The 10,432-nt window shown below is 29.1% G+C and overlaps 1 protein-coding gene across 1 annotated transcript; it reads left to right on the forward strand.

Moving 5' to 3' along the window:
* The first annotated feature begins 2,566 nt into the window (after positions 1 to 2,566).
* LOC135925084 (histone-lysine N-methyltransferase, H3 lysine-79 specific-like) lies at positions 2,567 to 4,816 on the forward strand. The gene is given in 8 exon segments (XM_065460251.1): positions 2,567 to 2,632; positions 3,035 to 3,172; positions 3,663 to 3,734; positions 3,835 to 3,949; positions 4,072 to 4,163; positions 4,249 to 4,309; positions 4,461 to 4,555; positions 4,655 to 4,816. Coding segments are annotated over 8 exon segments (801 nt in total).
* Positions 4,817 to 10,432: the final 5,616 nt, after the last annotated feature.

Below are 10,432 nucleotides of genomic sequence, written 5' to 3' on the forward strand. Positions count from 1 at the left end.
GGCAACTATTTTATCTTCTGTTGGATGAATTATATCTGACCATGGACTTATATTAACAAACTCAAAACCCAATTTTATAATGCTATAAATACATCGTTCATTTAGCAGCCATTTACAATGAAACAACCTTGATTTTAATAAATCTATGTTTATAATGATCTTAACGTTAAATATTTAATGTAATGATTAAATTTTTTTATTTAAATCGGATATAAATAAAAATTGCAAGATATAACTGAATTTCAAATTATTAAACATAGAATTATTCTTATATTTTTCAAAATTATTATAAAACTTTAAAATAAAGAATTACGTCTTTTATATTGTTGTTTATTTTGCTTAAAACTAAAGTAAGTTAAAAAGAAAAATTTAAGATAAGTAGTTAAGCCTAAGAAATTGTTAAGCTTAAGAAAATAACATTTTTCAAAAATTAATATAAAAATAATTAATTATTTTTCAAAAATTTATATTTTAATAAATGTAAAAAATTAAATATATATACTAGGGCTAAGCCCTAGCTTGGCATTCGGCCTGGGGGAGTGTAACCTGGAAATAACAAATGGCGCGGAATCAGAATTTCCCACTAATTACAAATAGTGGTGAGTAACAAATGGCGATGGATCACAAATCATGAGATATCAGATTTTAAATAAAAATATAATATCGGTATGGGGCTGATCAATAGGAATGAAGAAGAAAAATGTAAGAAGTGACGAAAAAAAGGTAGCATTCCGAATAGAGATGGGCACTGACCTTGAAATTACGCTTAACATAATGGGTCACGGTGTGCCACGGCGTGAGTATGAATACATTTCAAATAGTTAGGCGTGAAGGGCCATCCCAAAAAATTTTGGGGCGTGGTGAACATAAATTTCCCATAAATCACGAAAATTTTAATTTTTAAAATTGTTTTTTATGAATTTAAATTTGCAATTTTATAATATAATATATATTTTCTAATTTAATTTAGTTCCTTTTAAAGAGTGTAATTTTTGAAAACAAAAAGACTTTCGCATTTTATAAACAACATTTATTTTTCCATCTTATAAAAAATCAATTGAATGAAAAATAATAAATCTCTCAAATCTCGATCAGCAATGGGAATTTAGTGATATATAAATTTAATTTAATATGTTTTATTCATTTACTATACTACTATTATCAAAAGAATGCTCGGATAGAGTGTGTATTCTCGCCCCACAATAAATGAAATCTATCTATGGAACCAAAATAGTAAAATTTTATCAACCTTCTAAAGGTGATACAATAATAATCAAAACCCTAAAAAGCAGGACAACATTTCTTTTGAAATAAAAGATTTATTATGCAGCTTCTACATAAGATAGGCTTAATTATAGATCCGAATTTCAAATGTCTTAAGATTTTAAAAGACGAACAAAAGTAAGATATATATAAAGCAACCTTAAATATGCGAAATGATATAAAATTAGATGATATGCAAATCAATGCCAATTATCATTTATAACTTTTCTAATTCTTCCTGGACACATAAAAAACCTTATATTCTAAATCAAACATTTAGATAATTTCATGACGATTTTGATGAAGCATCAACATCTACTAATGGAAGTTGTGAGGATAAACTTAGGTTCATCGCTCATAAAACAAATAGCAACGACAATATTTTAAAGTGGAAGCAGAAAAATTAGCTAGTAAAATTTTGTTAGTCCCGGCATTTCGTTTTCTAGTTAAAGGTTATTTTTTATAGCCAATCGCTTATTAGAGGAAAGGCGAACACAAGTGAAAAAAAAACGGACATTCTTCTTTTTTCTAAATAAAAATTTTGATTTATAAATTGTAATTATTTTGTGTTAAATATGGAATTAGTGAAATAAAAATTATGATAGAATGAATTCAAAAAAGCGTGAATATAGCAATAAAGTTTTGAAAAATTTAAAAATACCGTGAATTTTTGGGCATGATCAAAAAATTGTCCATCGAGAGCGAGCGGGTCGGGTCAAAATTATTTTAGTAGTAAGCGTGAAAGAGCGTAAATTTTTTTATTGCCATCTTGAGTGGAAGAGGCGTGAATAAAAAATAGGCCGGCGCCCACCTCTAATTCCGAATATAAAACTATATTAAATTATAAAATATACTACTATGTATTGTTATCTCGATCTGATTATAATAAAATAAAGAAGCATATATAGTTTTTTAGTGAATTATACAAAATAATCAGCATAGAAAAAGAAATATTCTTCAGGGAGACGAATTGGGAAACTTCAAAATAAACTTAGGATCCTTGCAAATAGATATAGAATCTTATTTAAATAATTAAAATATCATAAATATATGGTCAAAATTAGTGAAACACTCATCGTTTTTTTAATGTGTAAAACAAAATAAGTAGTAGGAATAAAAGAAAATAATGATAGGTCCGTCGAAAGGATAAATTTGAAAAAAGTGGATCCTTACGAATAGATATATAAGTTTATTTAAGTAATAAAAATAAAATAAAGTACTATATATATGGAGAAAGAAAGGTAAAAAGAAAAAGGGAACGTAAAAAAAGGGTAAAAGAAAAAGAAAAAAGGGGAAATGAGAAATGAGAAATGAGAAAGCAGAAAGCAGAAAAGATAGAGGAAAGGGAAAAGAGAAGGGGAAAGAAAAGGTAAGGGAAAGAGAAAGGAAAAGTAGAAAGTGGAAAAGAAAGAAAAGGTTTAAGAGAAAGAAAAGGTGTAAGGGAAAGAAAATAGAAAATGGAAAGAAAAGAAGGGCAGAAAAAGGATTTCGATTCTAAATCGCTAAAATAAAAATAGCTAAAAACAAAAAAAATTGAGAATCTTTCCTACACATCCAAGAAATTTTTTTAAATAAATTGAAATTAATATTAATAGATGCTAAGGAAGTAAATTCTTGTATTTAAATTGAGTTTTTTAAAAATCGCAAAAAATTAGGGAAATAAGTATTTATTTTGAATATGAGTGTTTACTTAATTAGCATCAGTTAATAATATTTTCAATATTGTCCTTAAAATATTTAGAAAATATAAGCGAGATTTACAATTTTTAAGGGCAAGGGGAAAAAAGGAGAAGGTAAAGAAAAAGGGAATGGTAAAGAAAAAGGGAATGAAGAGGGGAATAAGCGAAATGAAAAACAAAATGAACAAGCGAAAGGAAAAGGGAAGGAAATATGTGAAGGTAAAGGAAAAGTAATATGTAAAGGAAAAAAGAAAGGTAAAAGGATAATGTAAAGCTAAAGGTAAAAGGAAAAGAAAAAATATGGAAAAGAAATTTAAAGGGAAGAGAGGAAGGGGGAAAAAAAGAAGAGAAAAAGGGTAATGAAAGGGATAGGAAATGAAAAGAAAGAGGAAGGCAATAAGAGAAATTGAAAATGAAAGGAAGGAAAAGAGAAGGGAGAAAAAGAAAAGAGAGGGGAAGGTAATAATAGAAATTGAAAGGGAAAGGAAGGAAAAGAGAAATAAAAAGGAATTAGGAAAGGAAATTATAAAGGGAAGAGGGAAGTGGTCAAAGGGAAAGAATGGAAAAGGGTAAGGAAAAGAAAAAGGAAAAGGAAAATGAAAGAAAAAATGAAGGGGAAAGGAAAAGAGAAGAAAGGCGAAGGTAATAAAAGAAATTAAAAGGGAACGGAAGGAAAAGAGAAAGAAAAAGGAATATGGAAAGGAAATTAAAAATGGAAAGGGGAAGGGGAAAGAAAAGAAAAGGGGGAAGAAGAAGAGAAGAAAGAGGAAGAATAAGATAAATAAAAAAAAGGTAAGGAAGGAAAAGAGAAAAAAAGAAGATAAAGGAAAATAAGAAGAAAGAGAAAGGTAATAGGAGAAATTAAAATAGAAATAAAGAGAAATAGAAAGAGAAAGAAAAAGAAAAAGAAAAAGAAAAGGAAAAAGAAAAAGAAAAAGAAAAAGAAAAAGAAAAAGAAAAAGAAAAAGAAAAAAAAAAGAAAAAGAAAAAGAAAAAGAAAAAGGAATGTGGAAAAGAAATTAAAAGGGAAGAGAGGAAAAGGGAAAACAGAGAGAAGGGAAAAGAAAAAGGATAATGAAAAGAAATGGTAAAAAAAAGAGGGAAAGAAAGGGGGAAATGGAAAGAAAAGAAGAAAACGAAAGGAGAAGGAAAAGAAAAGAGGAACGAAAGGGAGAGAAGAAAAAGGGAAAGAAATATGCAAAGGAAAAGAGAAAAATAAAAGTGAAAATGAAAATGAAAATGAAAATGAAAAGAAAAAGAAAAAGAAAAAGAAAAAGAAAAAGGAATGTGGAAAAGAAATTAAAAGGGAAGAGAGGAAAAGGGAAAACAGAGAGAAGGGAAAAGAAAAAGGATAATGAAAAGAAATGGTAAAAAAAGGGAAAGAAAGGGGGAAATGGAAAGAAAAGAAGAAAACGAAAGGAGAAGGAAAAGAAAAGAGGAACGAAAGGGAGAGAAGAAAAAGGGAAAGAAATATGCAAAGGAAAAGAGAAAAATAAAAGTGAAAATGAAAATGAAAAGAAAAAGAAAAAGAAAAAGAAAAAGAAAAAGAAAAAGAAAAAGAAAAAGAAAAAGAAAAAAAAAGAAAAAAAAAAAAGAAAAAAAAAAAAGAAAAGGTAAAGGTAAAGAGGAAAAAAAGGAAAAAGGAAAAAGGAAAAAGGAAAAAGGAAAAGAGAAAAGAAGGGAAAATGAAAATAAAAATAAAAGGTAAAGAGAAAGAAAAAGAAAAAGAAAAAGAAAAAGAAAAAGAAAAAGAAAAAGAAAAAGAAAAAGAAAAAGAAAAAGAAAAAGAAAAAGAAAAAGAAAAAGAAAAAGAAAAAGAAAAAGAAAAAGGAAAAGAGAAGAGAAGAGAAGAAATGGTAAATAATAAGAGATAAATTAAAAGGAAAAGGAAGGAAAAGAGAAAGGAAACGGAGAAGGAGAAGAAAGGGGAAGAATGAGATAAACTAAAAATGAAAAGAGAAAAAAGAAAATAGAAGGGAAAGGAAAAGAAAAAGAGAAGAAAGGGGAAGGTAAGAGAAATTAAAAGGGAAAAGAAGTAAAATAGAAAGAAAAAGGAAAGTGGGAGATAAAAAAATGGCAAGGAAAAAGAGAATGAAAAGAAAAAGGCAAAGGAAAAAGGTAAAGAAAATGGAAAGGAAAAAAGAAGGAAAATTAAATAAAGAAAAAGCGAAAAAAGGAATAGGTAAAAAAGAAAAAAGGAATAGGGAAAGAAAGCTGTAAATGAAGGAGGAAAGGAAAAAAAAAGGAAGGGATAGGAATGGAAAAAGAAAAGTGAAATAAAAGGAAAAAAGAGAAATAAAATGGCAAAGCAAAAGTATAAGGGACAAATGGAAATGGAAATGAAGAGAAAAAGATAAAAGAAAGAAAATGGAAGGAAAAAAGATAAGGGAAAGAAGGGGGGGGGAAGGGGAACCGAAATAAACTCTCTAGCAATCGTGGGAATATCATTCATGTTTGTAAAGCTAAAAGAGATGTAATCTAAAATGTAAGAGTGTAAATCAACCTGCCACTTTCTTTGTTTGGCAATGGCAGATAAATCAAATTTATACAATCAACAAGAGTGATTAAAACAGGGTCTGTTTTCTAAAATAAAAACAAAAGAAAAATTTTAAAAATGTTATTGCATTGAACCTGCAAAGGAGTCAATATGGTTCAACTCTCAAGAAATAGTGAGAATATCATCAGTAACTAAAATAGATGTAATCTAAAATGTAAGAAAGTATACCCATAATAAAATGGGTCGATTTTAAAAAACGGCCCGATTAAGTTTATAACTAAAATAATATTGTGTAAGCCTAATGATTTTGCTCATTATGGAAAGGTTTGAGCTTCTACTTGCCAAATCTTGAGACTTACACAAATTATGGCTAAAATCTTAATCAGGCCGTTTTTAAAAATCGACCCAAATTGGGCTTTTTAACAATATTGATAGCGACGACATCGGAAAATTATCATATAGATTTTAAACAATTTTTATAATAATAATAATATGTAATAAGAAAATAAAATAACAAAGAAATTTCGCAAGATGGAGCATTTTTTAAAAATTTGATTTGTATATTTTTTTATATAAAAAAAGAGCGGTCTAATTTACAAAAGAATATGAATATATATTTTATAATATAAAATGACATAAATTTAAAATTCATGTAAAAGTTGCTTTTTCCATGGAAATAATAATATGTCTTTTTATGTAACATTTATTATTATTCACTGTAGATGGTCTAATTTACAAATGAATATGAATATATATTTTATAATATAAAATGACATAAATATTTTAGTTCGGAGTTTGAATATATTCTTTTGTAGAATGTACTATTTATTAGGTATTTTTCCAAGTGTTTTATGTAATGAGATCTTATACATGTCTCATCTATGGACATGATAAAATTTTTAAACCTCTCGGGTTTTTTTGATGCTCGAACCGGTCTTGGCGATATTCGAATAAGACTCAGTGTTGAAGTAACAACATCCTTTCCCTTGAAAAAATTTTCCCTGAACGTGATCATCGTGTCATATGAACTTTTTTTATTTGATCCAGATGCCGTCGTATGATGCGGTTACCGTCGACTACGTATAAAAGGTCGCTATACTTTCTCTTGATAGTACCTTTATCCCATTTGTTTTCGCCAAATACTTTGAACCATACCTTATCCCCTGAGTTAATGATCCTATTCGGAGAAATAATGGTCTTAGTTTTAATATCATCATTAATAATAGACGTAGGCTTCAATAGATCCCACTTGGTTCTAGTCTCATAATTGAACATTAATTTGGTGGGTGGAATGCCCGTAGTCGTATTAGGTGTGTTTCTGTAATTGAACAAAAACTTCTCTAGCGCTATATCAGCATCTGTGTTCTTGTCCTCCTATTGCGTCTCATACTCAATTTGAATATCCTAACCATCCTTTCCACCTGTCCATTTGATTGTTGGTGGTGAGCTGATGTTAGTACATGCTTTATACCGTGATCATAACAAATTTTTTAAATAATTTTGGTAAAATTAATGCTGTTGTCCGTAACGATGGTTTCTGGTATCCCAAACAAGCTTATTGTTTTCATGAGCTCTTTTAATGTTCTCTCGGTGGTTATAGATTTCATCGAGGTGATGATAATATTTACACTATGCATCCACTATTACTAGCCAAGATCTTTGAAAAAATGGACCTGCGTAATCTATATATAGTCTTTCGAGTGTTTTAAGTGTTGGAGCCCATAAATGTTGTATTGTTTTAGGGTTATCTGACCACATATTGCATAATTCACAGTTTTTTACCTTTAAATCTATTTCTGCATTTATGCTAGGCCAAATAATTCTTTGCTAGTGCTTTAGTTTTTCCTGCTCCCAAGTGTGCGGCATGTAGATCCTGCAGTATAATTTTTCTCATATTATTAGTAATCACTATTTTTTCCGCCTTGTAGAGACAATTTTTTACGATACTTAGTTCATTTTTTTTTATAAGCCGTGTTCTTTATTGAATCACCTTCCTCACGTCGTTTATAACCTACGATAGTTCTTTGTCATGCTTGGTTCCCGCTGCTATTCTTTCAAAGTTCAACGGTACATCCCATAAATTGTTTTTATCCAATTCTTCTAGCTCGTGTTTGTTTCCTCAATGTCTTTCAAGGGTAGTCGTGATAGGCAATCAGGTACTATATTGTGTTTACCCGCCCTATGTTTTATATCAAAATTGTATGCTCCTATAGCTATATTCCATTTCTGCAGCCTCATAGACATGGAAGTATCTTCCTTAAGGCCTCTTGTAAAGATGTATATTAGCGGTTTATGATCCGTTATAATTTTAAATCTCTTTCCGATCAAATATTCTTGAAACTTTTTTATGGCAAAGATAATAGCTAATGCCTCACGTTCGATATTAATATAATTAAACTCTGCTTTTAATAATGCTCTGGATGCAAATGCAATGGGTTTCTCTTTTCCATCGGTATCAAAGTGAAATAGAACTGCTCCTAATCCCTTCTCAGAGGCATCGGCAGCTATGCCAATAGGCAATTTAGAATTAAAAAAAACTAATGTCGGAGGTTGAGATATCAATAGTTTTAATTCATCAAAGCTTTTCTTGTGTTCGTGATTCCATGACCACTCCTTTATATTTATCATCTTGTATAGTGGATCGGCTAAATGCGCGAAATTGTTTAAAAATTTTCTGTAATAACTGGCCATGCCTAGAAATGTTATGAGTTCGTCATGAGATTTCGGCTCTGGCATATTGATTATAGCTTTAATTTTGTCACGATTAGGGTGTATACCCTCTGCATAGATATCGTGTCCAAGATACCTAACGTTGGTTTGCATAAATATGCTTTTTGTAAAATTCGGCGTGAGGCAATATTTTGATATTCTTTCAAAAACTTCTTCTATATTTTTTATGTGTGTCTTATCGTTCTCACCTGTTATTAAAGGATCATCAATGTAAAATATCACATCCTTCATGTCTCCGAATATATTATCCATAGTCTGCTGAAATATTGCAGATGCGGTTTTGAGACCGAAGTAAAGTCTCTGGTAAATCTGAAATACCCTTTATGTGTAGATGTGGTTAGTATGTCCCTTGACTTTTTGTCTATCGGCAATTGCAGAAATGCTTGCTTGAAATCAATTTTGCTAAACTTCTTCCCTTTTGACAATTTCGCAATCAAATCATTTATCATCGGTATGGGATACTTGAAATCTTCGAGCGCCGGATTGACAGTGTCTTTAAAGTCGGCACTAAGCCTGAGACTCCCGTCATCCTTAAAGACTGGGGTTAACGGACTAGCCCAGCCTTCATCTTTTGCAGGCTCAATTATTTTATCTTGTATCAACCTGTATAGTTCTTTACCCACTATTTCTATTCTAGAGTATGGTATTCTCCTTGGCGGTATTATCTTTGGTATGGTATCTTCCTTTAAGCAAAGTCTAATAGTAGTTTTGCAGATGAATTTATTAGCCGTTTTAATCTTGCAATCACTTATGAGTTTGGTAAGTTTATGATTGTAAAAATCGTCGTCTATGTTTCCTACAAATTTTTTCAAAATGCCTTTAAAAGCGTTGAGCCAAACTCTGCCAAGCAATGGGCCTTTCGAGCTTTCCACAATAAAGGCTTCCAAACATTTTAAAGCGCCTTCATAATTAACATCAATGGGTGCGATGTCCAGGACTTTGGTATTCCCGTCATAACCCGATAATTTGATGTAAGATTTTTTTGCCTATTTTGTTAGCTTATCTTGTACCCGTATCCACCTTCATCGTCGTTACTAGGCCGTTGAATTTGAGTACCACTTCATAAGCGTTATTCTATCGAAACCTTCACACAAATTATTTACATTTACTCAAAATTATTAAATTCGGCGTCTGAATTTATAGAATGTTAAGTAAATATTATCGGGAAGATTTTGTGTTAATATGTATGCTTTGTCGTTAATTTTATTTTTATTTAAATATCTTGTGATTCTGTCAATGTAGATGTCTATGTCCCCAAGGAACTTAGGAACAGTAGACTCGTCCTTTTTTGACATATTAATTTTAAAAAATTTGATATTCTCTTTTTTTTATTCTTTTTTTTTAATATATAATAGCGCAGACAATGATTATATAAAGGCTTCAATCATATTATTTGGAAAGTTCGATATTAATTTGATCACTTTTAGAATAAAATTTATCATATTCGTTGAGCGCGTTATTAATTGTTTTACTTCGTATATAAATTTCTCTTATCTTGAAATAACGGTGTTTTTTTTAAACGAGTTCATCGATCCTGAACTTTGAACTCTTATTATTTTTGACCTTTGAAGGTTAAGTAGGTATTATTTATATTTTTTTTATAAATTCAAGTTCATTGACCTTGTACTTAGGAAAAAATTTTTTATTTTATATTATTTTTTTATTTTTTTTTAAAAATAAATTCAAGTTCATCGACCTTGTACTTTGAATTGTTTTATTATGGTCTTTAAAGGTTAAGAAGATATTTATTTCGTTAAATTTTATTTTATTTATTCTATATTTTATTTTTATTTATCTGTATTATGTATTTTTTATTTATTTTTTTAACAATGACCTATGACGATTATAAAAAAGATATCATGGTCATGACATTGCCTTAAATATTAGCTAACTTGATAAATCAAATAAATAATTGATTAAAAGAATGAAAATAAGAATATCATAAAAATAATAAATATATGTTTTATATATTTTATATATTTTTACCTTTCTTTTTTTTTATTGAGAAGCCAGCATGTTCATTTTATATATTTTTTAGATAGGATCTGCAGACTGATTTATTGGATTTTTATAGTTTTTTTTAACGAAGTTAATTTAGATTTAATGTTTTACATCTTTCTTTTAATTTATTATTTAGTTCCTAACTATAAGTAGTGTCGGATCCCACCATTGCCACCATGCTAATATGGTGTAAAAACTAAAAAATCTGATAGAAAATTACTTTATTTTAAATTTATTTATTATAAAATACAACTAACTTCTT

Source organism: Gordionus sp. m RMFG-2023, chromosome 1 (genome assembly GCF_954871325.1).
Source record: "Gordionus sp. m RMFG-2023 chromosome 1, tfGorSpeb1-WG-v2, whole genome shotgun sequence".
Classification (NCBI taxonomy): domain Eukaryota; kingdom Metazoa; phylum Nematomorpha; class Gordioida; order Chordodea; family Parachordodidae; genus Gordionus; species Gordionus sp. m RMFG-2023.